The sequence below is a fragment of the Microcebus murinus genome, chromosome 2, assembly GCF_040939455.1.
Source record: "Microcebus murinus isolate Inina chromosome 2, M.murinus_Inina_mat1.0, whole genome shotgun sequence".
Classification (NCBI taxonomy): domain Eukaryota; kingdom Metazoa; phylum Chordata; class Mammalia; order Primates; family Cheirogaleidae; genus Microcebus; species Microcebus murinus.
In genome coordinates this window covers 100,845,212-100,866,734 of record NC_134105.1, presented here as the reverse complement: position 1 = coordinate 100,866,734, position 21,523 = coordinate 100,845,212, and the positions used below count along the sequence as shown (strand labels likewise).

The 21,523-nt window shown below is 50.5% G+C and overlaps 2 protein-coding genes across 2 annotated transcripts; one reads left to right on the top strand and one right to left on the bottom strand.

Moving 5' to 3' along the window:
- Positions 1-10,169: 10,169 nt before the first annotated feature.
- LOC105882403 (large ribosomal subunit protein eL13) lies at positions 10,170-10,895 on the bottom strand. Its single transcript, XM_012784744.3, is given in 2 exon segments — positions 10,170-10,676; positions 10,678-10,895. Coding segments are annotated over 2 exon segments (639 nt in total). The 5' UTR covers positions 10,846-10,895; the 3' UTR covers positions 10,170-10,205.
- A 2,205-nt stretch (positions 10,896-13,100) lies between these two features.
- THEM5 (thioesterase superfamily member 5) lies at positions 13,101-20,831 on the top strand. The gene is made up of 6 exons (XM_012767625.3): positions 13,101-13,348; positions 14,764-14,965; positions 16,332-16,470; positions 19,764-19,874; positions 20,175-20,299; positions 20,616-20,831. Exons 1-6 carry the CDS (start codon positions 13,226-13,228, stop codon positions 20,660-20,662), a joined length of 747 nt encoding a protein of 248 aa, XP_012623079.1. The 5' UTR covers positions 13,101-13,225; the 3' UTR covers positions 20,663-20,831.
- Positions 20,832-21,523: the final 692 nt, after the last annotated feature.

Here is a 21,523-nt window from a genome sequence, read left to right as displayed (position 1 = left end):
AAATTTAAGTCATGGATTTTATGCCTCAAGTTTAAAATATCATTTGATAGTATTCTTGGTCTAGCACTCCTATGGCCAGTTTAGAATTATAGAATTGTTTTATTCCAATTGTTCTTAAATATAGATTTAAAACTAGGTGGGCTGCAAAGACACCAAAACAGAAAAAAGACAAGACAAAACTATAGACCAATATCCTGTGGGGCGCGGTGTCAACACCATTTACAAGTTGGCGCCTGTTTCCGGCTTTGCCTAGAGCAGCTAACAAGTTCAGCGCATGCGCAATTGTCGGTTGCCCTGTGGCGCGAGAATGCAAACGAAGGGTCCTGCTATGGACTAATGCTTTGGCGGCTCGACAGCTGAGCGGCCTATCCCAGCTTAGGGGTTGTGCTTCTGGGGTATATAGCGGCCTGCGCGCTGCCGGGCTGGGTCTTCCGCATCATGTAAGTCTAAAGGGAACCCCATTAAAGCACTGTCAGAAGAACTCCGGTTGCCGCGTCTTCCTTGCTGGCGAGGCGGGCGCGACAATATCCCTTGTGAACACAGATGCAAAAATCCTCAAAAAGATACTAGCAAACCAAACCCAATAGCACATTAGAAAGATTATACACTATGACGAAATGGGGTTTATTCCAGAAATGCAAGTGATTCAATATAAGAAAATCAAAGTAATATGCCACATTCATGGAACAAAGGAGTAAAACTACATGATCATCTCAATTGAGGTGAAAAGGCACTTGACAAAAATCCCAACACCCTTTCATTACAAAAACATTCAGAAAACTAGGAATAGAAGAGGTCTTCCTGAACATAATTTATGAAAAACACATAGCTAGTATCATACCCAGTGTTGAAAAACAGAAATCTTTCTTCTAAGGTCAGGAACAAGATAAGGATTTCTACTTTACTGCAATTCAACGTGGTACTGGAAGCCCCAGTCATAGAAATTAAGGAGAGAGAAATGGCATGCAATTAGAAAGGAAGAAGTAAAACTATTTGCAGACAACATGCCTTCATATAGAAAATCCCAAAGAATTCACAAGAAAAAAACGCACTAATAAATGAATTCAGCAATGTTGCAGGGTACAAGACTTCATAAAAATTAAAAACTTTTGTTCATTAAAGAATATTACCGGCCGGGCGTGGTGGCTCACGCCTGTAATCCTAGCTCTCTGGGAGGCCGAGACGGGCGGATTGCTCAAGGTCAGGAGTTCGAAACCAGCCTGAGCAAGAGCGAGACCTCGTCTCTACTATAAATAGAAAGAAATTAATTGGCCAACTAATATATATAGAAAAAAAAATTAGCCGGACATGGTGGCACATGCCTGTAGTCCCAGCTACTCGGGAGGCTGAGGCAGGAGGATCGCTGAGCCCCGGAGATTGAGGTTGCTGTGAGCTAGGCTGACGCCACGGCACTCACTCTAGCCTGGGCAACAAGTGAGACTCTGTCTCAAAAAAAAAAAAAAAAAAAAAAAGAATATTACCAATAAGGTGAAAAAAAATGGGGAAAATATTTGCAAATTGTATATCTGACAAGCATTTAGTATTCTGAATATGTAAAGAATTCTTACAACTCAACAATAAAAACACAACTCAATTTTAAAATGAGCAAAAAGACTTGAATAGACATTTCTCCAAAGAAGATATGGAAATAGCCAATAAGCACATGCCCAACACCACTAATCACTGGAGAAATACAGATCAAACCACAATGAGATACCATTTCACACCCATACTATAACAAGTGTCAGCAAGGACATAGAAAATTAGAAACCCTCATACACTGCTGGGTGGATATAAAATGGTGCAGCTGCTGTGGAAAACTAGTTTGGCAAAGAATTACCATATGACCCAGCAATTCTATTTCTGGGTATAAATCCAAGATAAATGAAAGCTACATCCACACAGAAACTTGTATATTTGTGATAAAAGCCTGGAAATGCTGTTGAAACAAAACCATCAGGACTTAAAAATTGGCAGCAGATAAATTGCGAGGTGGAAGACTGAGAATTTGGAAGAGTAGGATTGAGCCTCCCAATGCCAGTATTAAGTTATTTTGTTCCTTAAGAGATAATTCAAGCCGGGCGCGGTGGCTCACGCCTGTAATCCTAGCACTCTGGGAGGCTGAGGCGGGCAGATTGCTCGAGATCAGGAGTTCGAAACCAGCCTGAGCAAGAGCAAGACCCCGTCTCTACTATAAATAGAAAGAAATTAATTGGCCAACTAATATATAGAGAAAATTAGCCGGGCATGGTGGCGCATGCCTGTAGTCCCAGCTACTCGGGAGGCTGAGGCAGAAGGATTGCTTGAGCCCAGGAGTTTGAGGTTGCTGTGAGCTAGGCTGACGCCACGGCACTCACTCTAGCCTGGTCAACAAGCGAGACTCTGTCTCAAAAAAAAAAAAAAAAAAAAAAAAAGAGATAATTCACTCCAATATAATAGAAATCTTAAACATCTAATCACTAAATACGCAAATTCTTACAAAGCTCCTTTTAACAACCTAATGTATGTATGTTGAAGTTTCATGGGTTCTAATTCAAAATAAAATGTGGAAATGATGGTAAGGGAAATGAAATCAGAGTACCTTGTCAAATCTAAACCTCATACTAAAAAATAAAAATGTAGCACCTTAAGCAAAAAGTTTTGAAAACCAAAGAAACAGCTATAATAGTTAAATGTGATAGAATCTCTGGAAGTCGAAAATGGAGCAGGGTGGAAGGAATGCAGGTTTTCAGTAATAAACATTGCTTCTGCAAGGTTTGACTCTCAACTACATGCAACTACTACTTTGATAAAAACTGAATTTTTAAAATAGTGCATACCTCATAGGGATGTCGCGGGGCTTAAAAGAGTAAATAATACATGTCCAGTGTTCAGTAAATATATGTCTGTATCCCCCCCACCCCATCCCAGGTAGAAAAGTGGACACCCCATCCTTACGGAAAAGATGAAACTCACTGAAACTTGGCTTCTGCTGGCCAGGGCTGGGCTCCGTGCTCATGTAAGGAGACCCTTGGGCCATGAGTTACAGCCTCTGGCTGGTGGGAGAACTCGGCAACTCTTGGTCCTTTTTCTGGTGGCTCCTCATCCTGCCTAGACTGCCTCCAAGGAGTCCTCTGGCAGCCCATGTCCCGTCGGTCTTTGTTACAGTGAAAGAAAGTCGGAGCCTGGGCTTGGGAGATCGACGCCTGGGTTCCAGTCCTGGCTCTGTGCCATTGGGCAAGTTAGGTCGCCTCTGAGCACCCCTGTGTCCTCATCTGCAAAATGGAAGTAACATTAGTCCCTGTTTCCTAGGATTGTCATGGGATGAAGTGAGTCAACAAATATAAAATAATTAGAAGGGTACCTGGTAATCCCATGTACACGTTTACCATTATGGTCACTCTGCCCACCTTGGTTTGGAGCCAGGTCAGCATACTTCTGAACCCACAAAATACACAGAAATGTGTTAAGTGTTCAGAGCTTGAATAGTAAATAAGCATAGCTGTAGTCAAGGAATTTACAGGACAATGGAGGAGATAAGCTCAACATATCAACAGTGAAGTGCTTGGTGAGTAAATACTTCAAAGCATTTTTCCAGGTGATTTAGCCACTTCTTATTGACTTATCCCTGTTTATGTCCCCAGTCATGGAATCTTGTCGGGCAGGTAGAGGGACAGGTAGAGCCAAGTCACATTTCTTCCCACGCACACCCCCTTTAACTGCTGGTTTGTGCAGCTGGAGAGCAATCGCAGAGGCAGGGAGGGGTGATTTGCACAAGCATCCTGGGTCTTTCTAAGAGGGAAAGGACCAAGATCTCCAGATTCAAAGTGTTTGAACTGTGTCTGGAAGTATCTGGGTGGCATGGGGGGAGGGCTCCCATGGGAGGGACCAGGGCAGAAAAAGGCAGGAGCAGTGGGCAAGAGCCAGAAGGAGAAGGGTTTGTAGAGTCAGGGCCACAAGGTGGCTGGACTCCAAAATGGGCCCCTTCAGCCTTTGGGGACAGAGTCTGAATGCAAGGAGGTGGCCATGCATATGTGACCACAGCTGACAAGCTGTCTGTTGAGTGTCATAGCAGTGCGGACCCAGGCCCACCTGGTGGGAGCACCCAGAAGGGAGCCTCACTCTTGGGAGAGGAACTTCCTCTTCTCACCCCATCCCCAAAAAGTCATGGTGGCTGTTATCATGGAGGCAAGGGTGTGCTTAGGTGGCCATAAGTGTGGAGGAAAGATGGGCTCAGTGGGGGATGTGCCTCTGTCACCACAGTGGGTGGTGACACCCGCTGACACCCACCACAGTGACACCCACCACAGTGGGTGGTGACACAGTGGGTAGAGACACAGCAGAGGTGACAGCAGCACCAGCATCAAAGACTACTGGGTCCCTCAGTAGTCCTCCCACCCTGTTTTCCATGTTAGGAACTGGGTCTGTCCCCTTGGCCCTAGTGGCTCCTGGCTTCCTGGACTTGCTACAGGAAGCAACCCTGGGACAGAGTAAGATATGACTCATGGCCTGCCTGCACAGGTTAGGGTGGCTTTGCAGCTCATGGATCGAACTTGGGACATCTTCTATTAGAGCAGTATTCATACCCTGAACAGTGTATGTACAATTATGAATTATTTTAATGAAAATGAGGGTCCCTGCTGGCTCCCCTGGGGACATGTGCCCACCCTTTAGCTGTGGCAGCTCACGTCCCTCCTGCAAGCCCTGTCTCTCCAGAGCTCAGCCTTCTGCTTCCAGAGCATGACGGTCCTACCAAGAGCAGAAGGGGTGGGGAAAGAAGGGAGCAAAAATGGAGGAATGTCAGCTTCGGAGGCAGTGATTTACCTTGACCTTAAAGAACATTTTTATGAGCATATGTGCAACAGATTTAATGCAAGATTTTTATCTTGTGAAAGATGACATACAGTTAAATGTATTTTTGTACTACCATAGTATTTTAGTTGTAAATTTGCATCTATAACTGAGCTTTCTCATCTGTCAACTGCTTTGGTTTTCTTAAAATCTTATGATTCTAGATCCACCTTGTTTTTTTTTCCATAAACCTTTAAATGAAAAAAAAAAAAAAAGACATACAGATTCTGTTTATGAAGGGACTGTATCCATCAATGTAGTCCATTTTGCAGTGCTATAAAGGAAATACCTGAGGCCAGGTAATTTATAAGGGAAAGAGGTTTATTTGGCTCACGGTTCTGCAGACTGTACAAGCATGGCACTAGCATCAGCTTCTGGTGGAGTCTCAGGGAACTTCCAGTCCGGTCGGGGGGAGCAGGTATGTCACACGGCAAGAGAGAGAGCAAGAGATGGAGGAGGAGGTGCCAGGCCCTTTAAACAGCCAGCTCTCCTGTGAACTAACACAGTGAAAATTCACTCATTATCCGGGGAGGGTGCCCAGCCATTCATGACGGATCCGTGCCTATGACCCAAACCACTCCTGCATCCAACATGGGGGATCACATGTCAACATGAGATTTGGAGAGGCCAAATATCCAAACCATATCAACCATCCGTGAGTAGAATGAAGATGAATTAGCCCATAACGCTGCTCTTCAGTGGTTCGAGCCTGCTGCAGTACAAGTCATTAACTGTGAAAAAAATGATAGTTATTACTTAAAATTACAATTTGCAAGGCATTGTGTAAACATTATTTGTGTCACCTCCGTTACTTCTTAGATCCTATTGATACCCTCAACTTACAGGTGAGCAAATTGTGTGAGGTTTAAGTAAATTTCCCAATAGCACACAGCCTCTCTACGAGCTATGATTCCCACCTGAAAGAGGTGGAAGCTGAGTGCCTGTGCATGTGCATGTGCATGTGTGGGCATCATACATGTGTGTGTGAGTACATGTATGTATGTGTGCATAAACCTGTGTGCTATGTGCATGTGTATGTTTCTGTGAGTGTGTGTCCACATCTATGGATGTGAGTGAATGTGAGTACACGTGCATGCATGTGTGACTATGCGTATGTGCGTGACCACACAGCATACTTGTGTCTGTGTGCATGTGCATGTGCCCCCGTATGTGCATGTGCCTGTGCATGTACTAAATGACCATGTCATTCTGAAGCCGCAGCTGCTGATGGCGGGGGCACGGAGTGAAGCCCATAGTGCCGAGGAGGCAGGCCAGCTCAGCCTAACAGAGGGTGCTGGGGAGGGAGCAAGGCTTTCTCTCGCACTCTGGCACTGAGAAACTCTACACTGGAGCAGCTATGACTGATGGAGCCACCAAGGCACCGTGGGGATGCTGTGTGCCCAGTGCCCAGGCATGGACCGGAGAGGTGCCCCTCCAAGAAGGGCTCATCTCCAGAGCTCCCCTGCCCTGCCGAAAGCCAGGAGCCACAGCCACGGGAAGGAAGGGATTTCCCAATGGGTTCTTTGTCTTCAGAAACAGAACCCAGACTGTGTCCACAGTTGCAAAGCCGGGCGCTCCTGGACAGCCCAGCTCCGAGGAGGGAAACCTATGGGCAGGCTGGTTTAGTAGGAAACTTTCCCCTCACCCTCTAGAGGCATGAAGATAGAGCCCTACCAGGAAAAGAAGAACCAGTGTTTTAGATGTTAATTATTCCTGCCCAAGTTTTATACTCTGGGAACTCTTGTGAAAGATGAGAAGAATTCTGAGAAGAGGACGCCTGACCAAAAGGCGGCAGAGGACTGGCTGGGAGAAGGGAGGCCGAGATGGTGGCTACAGGGGATTTGTCAGGGAAAGTTGCCCCAAAAGGAGAGAGCTCCTTGCCGGGGAGCTCCGAGGCAGGGGTGGAGGTGGTAGAACATTGGGGGTTCCCCTGCAGGGACAGTGCTCAAGGGCCCCTCTGGAGTGGCTTGGGAGCTGAGTCACCCCTGAGGCCAGAACAGGACTAACCTGCACCCCCGCCCCACCCCAGCCCCTGCTGTGGCCATCACAAGGACAATGGCCTGTCAGGGCCATGGGAGCAAGATGCTCACAACCCTGAGGAAAGGGGGCTGGAGTCCTGAGCACTCCCAGCAGCTGATGAAGTCACCATCTGAAGGGCTCAGGAGCGTGGCTCCTGGGCTGGCTCAACAGTTAGTGACACCCCTGTTTCAGAGTTTTCAGGGGAGAAAGGGGCTCAGGATATCAGGGTGTCAGTTGTTTAATATGCTTTTTAAAAGGAAGGTGGCTTTACTTTGTAACCCAAGCTGGTGAAGCAGATATGCCAGTGGCACCGTGTGGCTGTCCCATGCATTGGTTTGATGGTGTCGCCTCTCAAATTATTGCCTGGGTTTGAGGAGGAGGAAACTTCAGGAACCGGGTTGGCAGAGCCTGTGAGCCCCACCCTGGGTGTGTGTACAGACACACAACCCCCCCTCAGGATTTGTCACTGCAGCTTTCTGAGCTTAGAGGTCCTGCCTCTCTTAGCATTTCACAAACGGGAATTCAGTTTCAGCTGAGCAGTGGTCGGGGCTCTGACATTTGGGGAGTGGCCTCAGGTTCTCCTTGGCCCCAACCCAGTTCCCTGTCCCCGTTCTCTGCTGAGACCCCCTCCTTCAGCCCTGTGACCACACTGGCAGCTGCCACCTGGAGCCAGCACCTATACATCAGCTGCCCTGACCGCCCTAGGCACAGGGTCCTCTGCCACAGCCCTGGGCCATTCTTCACCCAGGCTGGCACATCGAGTCCAACCACCTCGGGCCCCTCTGGGCAGAGCACTCAGCAACCTTTTCTTTTAGCTCCCATGCTATGTCTCAGGTTTTGTCAAGAGAGTTTTCTGGGGACATCCCTGGACTGAGACTGAGCTTGGGCCCTTCCCCAAGCTGCACATTAATACCTTCTAACAGCAAAAACCAGAACCCTTAGAAACCAGATGAAGCACAAACCCCGTGGCGGTGTAGAGCCAACTGATTCATTCATCTTAACATGTGACAATTATTTTACTTTCCAAAGGGTCCACTATGGGCATCAGGGTATAAAATAGGTCTCAGGAAGGCCCCTCCCAGAGGGAACCAGGAAATGGTAGCTAATCTGGGAACAATCAGAACTAGATCTGGGGCAGACAAGGGCAGACTCCTGGGATGCTCGGGAATGAGTTTAGAACCAGGTAGCCCACAGGATAAGATCCAATCAGAGACATTCAGTTTGGCTCATTCATTCCGTATTTTTATAAGTTAGTTGCAACATCCAAAGGTTCTAAGGTTCCACACAGTCTAGATTTGCACCAGCTTTTCTTGGAAAATCAGAAGCGCTGGCAACTGGGCACACATTCCACCATGCAACTCCTGCATGGAGCGGAACAAGGGTCACCCCCTCTGAGTACCCCTAGGTGTGCCCACCGCCACTATTATACACAGCTGCTCCTGCCCAGCTGGCCTCTGGCCATTAGCTAGAAGATCAAGAAACCCAGCTTTCCTGAGGGTAGGAGTTTGGGAGTCAACCACAGACTGCAGGGAAATGGGCAGTCTGGGCACCCTCCAGAAATCGCCTACGGTGACCCTACAGGGCTGAGTCTTCAGGAGGGATCTGAGGTCAGGCATGTTGTTCTGTGGAAGTTCCTTCCTCATTCAGAAAGGCCAGGTAGGAATCAGCCCCGACAGAACCACTCCGAAGTGCTGGGACTCCCATGATCGCAGCAGGGCCTCAGCCAGCCCAGGTCAGGGGGCTCCACCGCAAGTTCAGAATCGTCTAAGAAGGGTTCTCAGAGCCACCCAGGATGTGGAGGTCTTTGTAAGATTTCTGGAAATGTTAATAATTTTCCTCTTAGTAATTACTACATATCTTTAAACATGCAAAAAATGTCTTATTGTTTAGGAGGCAGGGAGCAAGAAGGACAGGCTGGAGAGACTAAGCACTCCACAGTCAGTCTTACAAGGGAAGGAAACCCCAAGAGATTGGGAAGTACAAGCAAGTTTAGATCGAGAACCAAGAACTGATCAGCTAAACTGCCAAGGCCTTGGTTACCCCTGTTGTTTCACTCCGAGCCAGAGAAGTCGCTAGTGCAGTGGCCAGAGCCAGTTCCTACTGGTCTACAAGAGCCAGCTGTGCACATCTCTTCCTCACTTCATACCCAGCATGGGTGACTTCACATTGGCAGCTTGAAATCAGCTGCAGTGGGAATATTTACACTGCAGAAATTGGCAAAATGTTACAAATCAGAGCTCCCCTAACCTTCCCCTGACCCCAGAGAAGATGGTTAAACACCTGCCAGTGCTCCACTGCTTGTCCTGTGCACCACCAGTCAGACGGGGCCAGGACGTGTTGACAGGTCGTATCTCAGCAAGAGAAGCCCCCAGACTCAACATTCACCCATGGGTGCCAAGCTGGAAATGACCCAGGCAGGCCACAAGCTAAATCAGAATCCGGCAGTAGTTCTCAGTTACGCTTAACCTTCACTGACTTTCCTCTTTTTTCTGATTGTGTGTCCAGGGAGCCTTGGTCTAAGGAGAGGCTTTCTCTAAGCTGAGTTTTCTTAATTTTCTCTGAGCTTAATCCGTACACCGGGAGAAGGGTTGGGGGCCAAAGCTCATGTTGTAACAAAACCCATTCAAAGGCTGGGTGCGGTGGCTCACACCTGTAATCCTAGCACTCTGGGAGGCCGAGGTGGGTGGATCGCTCAAGGTCAGGAGTTCGAAACCAGCCTGAGCAAGAGCGAGACCCCCGTCTCTTCTATAAATAGAAAGAAATTAATTGGCCAACTAATACATATATACAAAAAATTAGCCAGGCATGGTGGCGCGTAACTGTAGTCCCAGCTACTTGGGAGGCTGAGGCAGGAGGATTGCTTGAGCCCAGGAGTCTGAGGTTACTGTGAGCTAGGCACTCACTCTAGCCTGGGCAACAAAGCGAGACACTGTCTCAAAAAAAATAAAGAAAGAAAAAAAGAAAACCCATTCAAAGTATTAGCCAGGCACCTTTCCACCTCCCTGGATCGCTGACCACTCAGCCCACACCCAGAAGGGCTCGGTGTTGCAGAGAAGATCCACAAGACGTGCAGTATGGTAGGAAAAGGAGTCGGAAAAGGGAAAAGGAGCACTTTGTTAATGGTCCTAACCACTCTCTTCCCAGATGGACTTGGATAAGCTCCTCCAACCTCCTGCAGCCACCCCAGTGGAAGGCCACGCCCATGGTTTCGGTGTCACCTACAGGTGTTCTCCTCAGATGTCTTTCCGTGTCTGCTCTTCAACGTCACCCGACATCGCCGGATCCTCCTTTCTTTTTCTTTTTTTTTTTTTTTTCCCAGCTTCTCTCCTGATTTATTGAAAAGTCCCAAAAAGGCTTCATTTTTTCTTTTCAACATCCTGTTCTGCGGGCTCCTTAGCTCTCTTTGCCCGTATGCCGAAGAGCCGGGCGTTGGCGCGGGCCATGCGCAGACTGGCAAACGCCTTGAAGTTCTTCTCCTCCTCTGTGATGACTCTGGCCTTCTCCTTCTTGTAGACATTCCGTATGGGCATGACGGGGCCTGTCAGCTGGGTGGCCAGTTTGAGTTCTTCACCAGAACTGTCTCCCTTCTTGGGGGCTGAGGGCTTCCTGGGGAAGAGGATGAGCTTGGAGCGGTACTCCCTCAGCCGCTGCACGTTGGCCTGCAGGGACTCGGTGGACTTGTTCCGTCTCCTTGGATCCACAGAAATTCCAATGGTCCGGGCCACCTTCTTGTGTATGCCGGCCACCCTTAACTCCTCCAGGCTGAAGCCCCTGCCGGCTCGCACTTTGGTGTGATACCGCACCGTGGGACACCGCACGATGGGTGGGCCGGATGGGTCCCGACGCGGGGCGCGGGGCGATGCGGCGCGCTTTCGCTTGCCGGGCCTTGCGTCTGCGGATCTTCCAGGCCGGCTGGTTGAACCACGTGGCCACGCGCCGCTGCCAATCCTTGTGGAAGTGCGGCTTCAGTATCATGCCATTCCGGCTGGGCGCCATGGCTGCCTACGGCCCTCCTGCGCAGGAGAACAGCCGAGCGGAAAGCCCTCCTTTCTTTTATTTTCTCCCTTTTGGATGCTCTCCCCGCCCCCCGCAGCTGGGAAATGGTCACCTCAGCCACTCGTCAGCTCCTTCCGCCCCCCTGCGCTCCCTCGCACACATCGCCCACCTGAACCTTTGAAATTATCAACTCAGGAAAATAAAAGTCGTACAAGAAAGGAAATATAAGCATAGCGTGTGGCAAGGCCGAGAACAAATGTTGCATAATAATTATGTAAATATTTGAAAGTCAATTTAACAAAAAATTGTGAAATGACTAAAGTGGGAGGGTGTTACTCCTCTAGTCGGGCAACACGCGAATCAGATCCCACTGCATGTACCTGCCCCTGCCAGGAAGATAACCCAGCTCCCAGGTGGCTCTTGGGCTCCCAGCGATCTCCTCCCCAGGTTTGCCCACTGTTCCTGGAAAGACAAGCCCGTTCCTCCTCCTGGGTCCTCCTTGCTGGGATCACGGTGCCCCAGCCGTGGGGGGCACCCGAGGAGCCCCCTTCTCCCCACTCCCCTTTCCTGTCTCCTCCCCAGTCCCTCTACCCTCTCTAGGATTCTTCTTTTGTCCTGTCTCCTCCTCAAGTCCCACCTTCCAAGTCAAGGACCACAGACAGAGGCTGGCCAAGGGAACGGAGGGTGCCCAGTCCTGGGGAGGCCTGGGCAAGCACAGCCACAGGGCGCCAGGCGCAGCAACCTGCTGCCCAGGAACAAAGGTGATTGCTGGCAGATCGTCCCACTTTTCTGGAGATCCTCGACCTTCTGCTTTATAGGAAACTTCCTGTTTTTTAAATGTCAGCCACTAATTCAAATATCTCTCGTTAGACCCAGAGCCTGAATCAATCAAAAAACTGGTTCCCCCAGTCCTTAAGGAAGTTTAATTCAAACCTTAACAGGAGGTAAGGGGAGATGTTTATATTCTAGTCTTCTAGGGCAGCCAAATCCATAGGGTGAGACAAACCCTTTAAATTTCCAAATTAAATCAGTTTGATCTTTTGGAAACTGCCAAACTATCATAGTTGTCACTATTATTATTGTCATCATCATCATCATTATGATTCCACTTTTGCCCAGTTCTGATCTTTTTTTTTTTTTTTTTTTTTTTTTTGAGACAGTTGCCCTGAGTAGAGTGCAGTGGTGTCAGCCTAGCTCACAGCAACCTCAAACTCCTGGGCTCCAGCCATCATCTTGCCTCAGCCTCCTGAGTAGCTAGGACTACAGGCATGCACCACCATGCCTGGCTAATTTTTTTCTATATATTTTTAGTTGGCCAATTAATTTATTTCTATTTTTAGTAGAGATGGGGTCTCACTCTTGCTCAGGCTGGTTTCGAACTCCTCACCTTGAATAATGGTCCCGCCTCGGCCTCCCAGAGAGCTAGGATTACAAGCATGAGCCACCATGCCCCGCCCCAGTTCCGATCTTTAGAATGTGCTTTTATTTTAATAAATTAAAAACTGTGACTTCCAATTGAAAATGGGCAGTTTTAATTCAATTGAAGAAACAATGCCACCAAAAAAAGCCCACGGTTGCAGACAGTGGCAGAGCACTCCTCCCACTCACCTACCCAAGCTTCTAGGCCTGCCGGCGGCAGAGTCCCCACTGCCCCACTCCCACTGGGCTCCCAGCACTATCTGCTGCCACCACCCCCTCCCTGGGGTTCCCAAAGCATGAGTGTTTCCTTGCCAAGCTGCTTCCTCCCAGATGATTTTCTGTGCTCCCACCTCAAGCCCTCCCCAACTCCCAACTCCTATCCCCAGCCAGGGACCAGAGGTGAGACTTCCCTGCGCTCATCCTTATCTGGGATATAGGAAGGGGGTGTCTAAGGGTTGTGAGTTGGGTTTCTGAGTCCCTAAATCATACCAGAGCTTTCTAAGTCTTACTGCAGAGCACATACCACAAATGTTCCACCAATAATACCCTCCAATCACAGAACAGATTTCTGTTGTGCTTCTGGAAATATTCTTGGATCCTCCACTAGAAACCACAAGGCTCCAGGTGCCCCATGCCTTTTGTTCAAGCACACTGTTACTCCTTTAGCAACTCAGGCCAGTCCTGCTGCTCTTTCATGCCCAAGCAGCATCTGCTCCTCCCAACCCCAAGCGCTTAGGTGGGGCTCTGGGGCCAGATAAAGGCTGCAGGCATCTGTGGGTGTTGCACCAAACCAGCCCGGCCTTGCCCAGTCTCTCTGCAGTGGAGCTGCTGCTGAAAGACAGCCTGTGACAGAAGGGAGAGGCTTGTGGGACGCGGCTGCACCTACACCCGGAGGGGCGCTGACAGCACTCCTCAGGAGTCGGTCCCCATCCAGGCAGGGCTGGGATCCCAGCACCCAGCCATGCTAAGGAGAGCCCTCCAGGTGGTAGCAAGATGTGGCCAACAGGGAGCCCTCCTTAGGGCCCCCCGTATCCTGCCTGGACTCAACCCTGCCTCAGCATTTGGATCCTCCACAGACTCCCTGGTGAGTGAGCTCCCAGCTCAGCCAGACAAGCAGCCTTTCTCTGGGGAGCCTAGAGTTTAAGGAGCACCCAGATCTCTTCTCAGCTCAAGGCTTGGGGAGGCGGGTAATGTTTTAAGGAGCTTTCTTTCTTCTTTCTCTTTCTTTCTTTCTTTCTTTCTCTCTTTCTCTCTTTCTCTCTTTCTCTCTTTCTCTCTTTCTCTCTTTCTCTCTTTCTCTCTTTCTCTCTCTCTCTCTCTCTCTCTCTCTCTCTTTCTTTCCTTTCTCCCCTCACTCTATTGCCCAGGCTAGAGTGCCGTGGCGTCAGCCTAGCTCACAGCAACCTCAGACTCCTGGGCTCAAGCAATCCTCCTGCCTCAGCCTCCTGAGTAGCTGGGACTACAGGTGCACACCACCACACCCAGCTAATTTTTGTATTTTTGTTGAGACGGGGGTCTCACTCTTGCTCAGGCTGGTCTGGAACTCCTGACCTCAAGCAATCCTCCCGCCTCAGCCTCCCAGAGTGCTAGGATTACTTATAGGCGTGAGCCACCTCGCTGGCTTTGGGGAGCTATTTGATTTGGCATGAGGGGGTGCTCTGGTATACCAAGTAGCCCTGGTTCAAAACTAAGACCAGCAAAATACTTGCATCCTGGTCTGAACCTTGTGTGGCCACCAACAAATCACCTTCCTCTACTCGCTCAGAGTGTTGCAGCTAAGTTGGGGTATCCCCAGCTAGAAGCAGCTCGCTTGCTGCCCACACTTGTGATTGGTGTGTGAACAGTTGATGCTACAGGACACCCCTTGTTCCACATGTGGACACATTGCCTCTGCCCCAGCCATGCCACCACACCTCTGTGGGGACCCAAATGTGTTTCAGAGGAGCCGCCCTGCCTGGGCAGGCCCACAGCTGGGGACAGCCCTGGGTTAACCCCAGAAGAGAGGGCTCAGAAGAGTGGCCCTCACCAACTGTGGCCTCACTCCCTAGGGCAGACCAAGTCCAGTGCGACTGCCCACTCTCACACTCACAAGCTTGGCAACTTTGGTGGTATTGCCTCAGTTTCCCCATCTGTACAGTGGGGCCAATATTGGCAGTTCTCAGCCAAGCGTGTTCCCACTGAGAACTGCCACTCAGCCCTGCCCCTTCTGGCTTCAAAGCAGAAGGAGGGTAATACACCACCACGGAGCAGCATGCCTGGAATTTCTGGCGCCCAGTCCTTCTCCTTCCTCCCTTTGCTCTTTAGCGCCTCCTTGCCCAGTCACCCACAGAGGTCCCGCACCCTCTGCAGGAAGATGGGCCCTCCCCCCCAGGTTAACACAGGCAGAAGGGACCAAGGAGTCCAGGAACCCAGGAACTGGCTACCTAGAGGTCCCGCAGCCCAGGCAGCAGCCCTCATCCTTCAGGACACTGGCTAGTCCCCCTGGTTCTTCCTGCACAGGTCTCAAGATTCTGTCCAGAGAAGACAGACTTGAAGGATTATGCCCTTCCCAATGCCAGCTGGTGTCCAGATATGCTGAGCCTGTACCAAGAATTTCTGGAGAAGACCAAGTCTGGAGGCTGGATCAAACTGCCCTCCTTCAAGTCCAACAGAGACCACATCCAGGGGCTCAAGCTCCCATCCGGGTTGGCAGTCGCCTCGGGTAAGGCTGGCCTGCGAGGGCCCGTGTGTACACACAGCCCCTTTACCTGTGTTCCAAGACTCTTGGCTGGAGATTCACAAGCTCCCTAACAGTTCTCAGCCTAGTGCTCTCTGCTGCCTAACTCACCCTCACTCTGGGCCCCAGGCAGGGGGTGGGTGAGCGTCTGCTCAGGTCTCTGGCTCCCACCTTCCCTGTGAAGCGCACACACCCTGGCGGGCCTGGTTTTGCTCCGGGCCAAGCGTGTTCCCACTGAGAACTGCCACTCAGCCCTGCCCCTTCTGGCTTCTCCCTGGCTGTTCTTCCCTTCTGCCAACCCTCCTCCCCAGCCCCTTCAAAGCCTTTGGGTCCCCTCATCTCCTGCAGGCCCTGGCACACCGGCCTGCTCTGCCGGCCCGGCACTCCTGACACACCCAGGGCATCCCGCTGGTAGACCTTCTGCCTTTGTCTTTGGGTGTGTCTGTCTGTCTGTCTGTGTCTTCCTGTCACTCTCACTCATCCATGTGGTCGTCCTGCCCAGTGGTAAATGGGTGGCACAGTGGGCAGATGCCCTTGGGTTTATGGCGCAAACAAAGCAGGTACACAAAATAATATTTTATAGGAATTTGATACTTCCCAAAAAGGATGTTGTTGTTGTAGTTGTCTTGGGAAGAAATCAGAACTTTGGTGAATTTTTCTGCACGTATTTTACTGTTTAGTATTGTTATTTTGATATGTGGATTCCATAAGTAATTACATCTTTTTTTTTTTTTTTTTTGAGACAAAGTCTTGCTCTGTTGCCCGGGCTAGAGTGCTGTATGGCATCAGCCTAGCTCACAGCAACCTCAAACTCCTGGGCTCAAGCGATCCTCCTGCCTCAGCCTCCCAAGTAGCTGGGACTACGGGCATATACCACCATGCCCAGCTAATTTTTTCTATTTTTAGTTGCCCAGCTAATTTTCTTTCTATTTTTAGTAGAGACGGGGTCTTACTCTTGCTGAGGCTGGTCTCAAATTCCTGAGCTCAAGCAATCCTCCCGCCTTGGCCTCCCAGAGTGCTGGGATTACAGGCATGAGCCACTGCTCCTGGCTGAGTAATTACATCTTTAGTTTTCAATGCTATGATCTCTTAAAGTCTCAATCTGGCCCTGATCCTATCTGCACCCTCAGCCAGGACACTTCCTTAGACCAAGGGCTCTCTAAGGACAGGGACCGTGCATGCCTCTGCTCCTAGAAGAAAGGCTTCCTGAGGGCAGAGCCTGGTCTCTTCTGGTTCTCCCTCCTTGACCTTGCACCCAAGGCAGGGCTCCACCACGGTGCTGCATCCTGACCAGGCCCCACGCCCCCACACCGTCCCTTCTCCAGCCACAACACTGCCTGTCTCTCCCCAGACAAAGGTGACTGGCGCATCTTCACCAGGTGCATCCCAGTGGAAGGACAAGGCTATGAGTATGCCATCTTTTTCCACCCTTCCGAGAAGAAATCCGTCTGTCTGTTCCAGCCAGGCCCCTACCTGGAGGGGGCCCCAGGGTAAGGCCACAGGCAGGCCCTTGGCTGCCTCCTGGGCGTGGCTCAGCAGGAGTGAGGATGTGGGTGTGGGGCACTGGGCTTCAGCCTCACAAGGCCAGGCCTGGAAGGACACACTGGGTCATCCAATCTAGTCCCCACTGTGCAGATAGGGGAGAGCCCCCTTACTGAGGTCTCAGAATTTTCTAGGCAAAGGACCTGAGAGTCCGCTTTAAGAAGAATGTGGTACACATTCCAGAGGGCAAGATCTGGCATTCAGAGCCCAACTTCCAGTCCTGTTCTGCTGCTGCTGGCCTCAGGACTGCAAGCAAGCAATCTGACCTCTGGTCTTTAGTCTTACCTTAAACCTGGAGCAATAATATCTACCTGTCAGGGTGACTGAGATATGATTTTATGGGCCTATATGTGTGTGCTCGTGAACCATAAAGCATGATCTAGCTATCAAACGCCATCTATCCAAACCCCACATTTTATCCACAGGGAAATGGGGGTGCACAGAGGTAAAGGGACTTGACCAAGATAGCACAGGCAATCGAAGTCAATTCCAGGACTCCAATCTAGGAGCTGGGATTCCAAGTCTACTGTTCTCTCCACTGTACTCTGCTGTCTCCGGGCTTGGAACAGAAGTAGGGCAGAACTCACAAGGGGCATAAATACTTCCACAGGGAAATCAGACCAGGCCTGGGCTGCTTGCCTAATGTCACATGGTCACCAAGATGTGGTTGTCTGCCTTCTCCTGTATCCCTGTTCCTGCTCCAGACTGAAGGCTGTTGGTGGTGCTGGAGCTCCTGCAGGGGAGAGTGAGGCAAGAGAGAGTCAAAGCAGCTTTAAGGTCCTGTGGCCGGAGAAGGGCTCAATCGGGGCTGAACAGAATCCAGAGTGCTAAATAGACTATACAGCCCTCCGTCACCTTGGCCATCCTGAAGGCATTCTCCATGGGGCACCACTCCTCAAACGAGTGCATGCAGACACTGGGGGTACAGCAGAGCCCTGGCACCCTCCTTTCCAAAGAGGAAAACCCCAAGGAGGCAGGAGTGGGGCTGACTTTTATTTAGGGGCTCGTGGAGGTGAGGCTGAAGAGGCAGAGGAGAACCATCCAACACCAAGGCCAGTTAATGGATCGGGGAGGGGTCCAAAGAAGAAATCAGTACTGTCAACGGAAAAAAGCCAAATTTTGCAAAATAATTTTAAAGAGATGTATTCTGAGCCAAATTTGAGGACCATGACCCGGAGCCACTGCCAAGAGACCTTGGGCAAGTGGACTCATTGTGGCTGGGTTACAGTTTGGTTTTTACTGTATATTTCAGAGACAGGGGTTACAGGTAAACTTATCAATCAATATGTGGGAGGCATACATTGGTTTGGCCCCAAAAGGTGGGTCATATGGAAGAGAGGTGCTGGGGGGGACTCACAGGTTATAGGTGGGTTTAAAGATTCTTTGGATTGTAACTGGCTAAAGACTAAAGACGTGAAGCTTTGTCTAAAGGCCTGGAATGTTTCAACATAAGGAGTTGTTATCAGAGATAAGCCACCATTTGTTGCCCAAATTGAGGACCTGCAAGTTTGTCTTGCATACCCTTAGGCCTGTTAATGGGTTACAAAAAAATTCTCCAAGAAGGGAGAGGGGCATGATAAGGCAAGTCTGACCTCCCTCCTCCTGGCAGGCAATTTTGCTTTAGGATATTCCTTTGGCCATGAGGGGGTCCATTCAGTCAGCCTGTGGGACGGGTGAGCATTTTAGTTCACAGTACCCACCAGGCCCCTGGGCAATGGGAAGAGGGGAGGAGGGACAAAATTGTTGGTCAAGAGCTACTCTGCAGACTCACGTAATGCCAATGTGTCCCTGCCTGGCCAGTGGGGACGAGGAGGGAAGAGCAGGTCCAGGGCTCTTTGACACATTCCTTTTAACCTCTTTGAAGCAATCTGGGAGGTAGAGAGGAAAGTACCTGGAAGTGTGCATGAAATTTTGCAAACATTTGTTCATTTAATCTGACGAATAGGAGTTATTTTTATTCGCAATTCCTAGTGGGAAAACTAAGGTTAGATAGGTTTAGCAACTTGCTCAAGATCAGACAGGTAATGAGTGGTGGAGCAAGGACTCAAACCGGGTGGGCGTGGTTGCTCTGCCTCCAGCTCTCTCCACCAGAGGAAGGAGGGGCAAGAGGGTAACCCGTGCAGTACGGCAAGGACACCTGGCCTGGGTCCCCACAGAACTGGGATTATACATTTGAAAATCAGAACTCAAATGTTTGGTGTTATTTGCATTCTATTTTACTTTTCTATTTTCCCCAATTCTACCAACAATGTAGTACCTGGCATGGAGCTCGCACAAGAGAGAATGAAAACTGTAAGCACTTTAAATAAAGCAAATGTTTGCGGGGTCCTGCTGAAGTGGCTCTTGGCTTTCTGCAGGCAGCGCTGCTCAGGAGTCTACCTTGCCAGCACTTTTTAGAGCATAAGTAACGTTTCACATTTACCTGCCTTGAAATGTGGGGCCCAGCACTGGCCATAGTGACTGGTAAGGTGAGAGATGGCCTAAGGCTGTGCTCCAAAGTCTAAGTCAAAAAGTTCAGGTTCCCCTGGTCGTGGTGGCTCACGCCTATAATCCTAGCACTCTGGGAGGCCGAGGAGGGCCTAGGGATTGCTCTAGGTCAGGAGTGAGCAACCAGCTTGAGCAAGAGCAAGACCCTATCTCTACTATAAATAGAAAGAAATTAATTGGCCAACTAATATATATAAAAAAAATTAGCCAGGCATGGTGGTGCATGCCTGTAGTCCCAGCCACTCGGGAGGCTGTGGCAATAGGATTGCTTGAGCCCAGGAGTTTGAGGGTTGCTGTGAGCTAGGCTGACACGACAGCACTCACTCTAGCCTGGGCAACAAAGTGAGACTCTGTCTCAAAAAAAAAAAAAAGTTCAGGTTCCCTGTATGTGTGCACCCTTCCAAATTACAGCAACTGTTGCCAGCCATTAGGTGATGAATAAGAAAAATGTTTCCATCAACTCTAATGAGAAAAATAAATTTTCCTGGTGAATTAAAATATTAATAATTGTATCAGTGGCTGCTAACACATGCTGAGGCAAAAAAGGAGAAAAGCTCAGCTGATTTTGACCAGTTTGATCAGATGGGATGCAGCCCTGTTTCCTTTCCTCTGTGGCTGCCCTGAGGCTGAAGATCAGTGCTGGGAGGGGTCTGGGGGAAGGGAGAGGCAGAGTTCCACCACAGAGTGGACGGAAGGCCCAGGGGGATGGTCTGCCCAACCCCAGCCCTAGCCTCGCTCCCTGCCCCCACCCCAGGTTTGCCCACGGCGGGTCCCTAGCAGCCATGATGGACGAGACCTTTTCTAAAACTGCCTACCTGGCTGGAGAGGGGCTGTTCACACTAAGCCTCAACATCAGATTCAAAAAGTAAGTGCGGATCCTCAGGGCATTGGCTAAAGTCATGGCCCTTTTCACTTCTGGGGGTGGCCATCGTTGGCACTGGAGCCCTGGCTGCCACACTCCTTCCCCAGCTGACACCCAGCCCAGGCAGTTCCCCTGGGATGCAAACCCTGCCACCCAACTTTGAGAGCTGACAGGCTGACCCTGAGCCCAGGGCCACTTGTGAGCCTTGAGGCAGGGTGGGATGAAGAGGGTGGGCACAGAGGGTGAAGGGATGGGGGGGCTGGGGCTCACGGAAGGGACGGGTTACTCCACCTCCTCTCCCAGCTTGATCCCCGTGGGCTCTCTGGCTGTCCTGAACGTTGTCGTGGAAAAGATTGAGGACCAGAAGCTTTATATATCCTGCGTCACGCAGAGCAGAGACCAGCAGACAGTGTATGCCAAGTCCTCAGGTAAAGAAGTCCCCAGCCTCAGCCCCAGGCCCTGTCCGGCCACCACCCACCCCCAGGACAAACAGGTGAGAGGATCTGGTCCCCCGCTGGGCTCCAGCTCTTTTAGGAATGGGGTTGGGCACCTACTGGAGGCACAAGTGAAGTGCAGGAGAAGCCAACTAGGATTTCTTTCTACCTGTGAGTTACCCAACCCATACTGCACAGACAGCATACAGGTAACCAGTAATTTGGAGCCAAATGCTCACTCAGAGCACCCCCTCAAGCTCCTGCCACCTCAGTCCCAGCCCTAGCCACTCAGCTTACTCTTCTCTTGCAGGTGTTTTCCTTCAGCTGCAGCTGGAAACAGAGTCATCCCAGCAATAGTCACTGTGCCTTCAGGAGAGCCTACTGCCGACGGCCCTGCCTGCCTGGGACCCACTGGAGAGTGGGAGCGGTGGGGCGGGGAGGTCTCCCAGGAAGAATTGGCGAGGGGAGGGGGAGGGCCCTGGCTTCCAAGTAAATAAAGTCTCACAGCCCCATTCTCAGCCCAAAACCTTTCAGTGCTTGGAAATCAAACTCTGTCTAAGGCATCCCACATACCCACCTTCCTTCAGCACCAACAGGAAAGATTTACTGAGCACCTGCCAGGAACCAGGCGCTGGGTGAGGCACGAGGCACGGCAGCTGCAATGAGAGACGTGGTCCCCAGCCTCAAGATGCACAACTGGGGGCCGGGGCCAGTGGCTGAGAGCACAGAGTGCCCCATCAAGCTCCTCCCAGGCCCACCCTGGCTCCCACCGTGAATGCAGGGCAGGCCCAAAGGGAGCAGAGTCAGTTCTACTCTATGAAGAGATCAGAAAAGGTTCTCTAGAGGAAGCTCTGCCTGCACTGAGTCTCAAAAGTTAAGTAACGTTCAGCAGGCAGGCAGGGGAGGCTATTCCAGGCAGAGCAACGTAAGGACAAAGGTACAGAGGTGTGAAAGCGGGCAAGGCCTCCGGGAGGAGCGAGGTGTGGAGCAGGCTGCAGGGCTGCAGCAGAGGGAACAGAAGGTGGGCAGGGAGCAGCCGTGGAAGGCTTCACAAACCCTGGGAGGGAGCTTCGACTTTGTCTTGCAGGCAACAGGGAGCCTTTGAAGGGCTTGGACTGGGGAGCCGCAGAAAGCTTTGTTATTTAGAAAGATGACTCTGGTGGCAGCAAGAGGTCACTGGCTGAAGGCAGGAGCCCTGGTTAAGAAACCCCTGCAGGC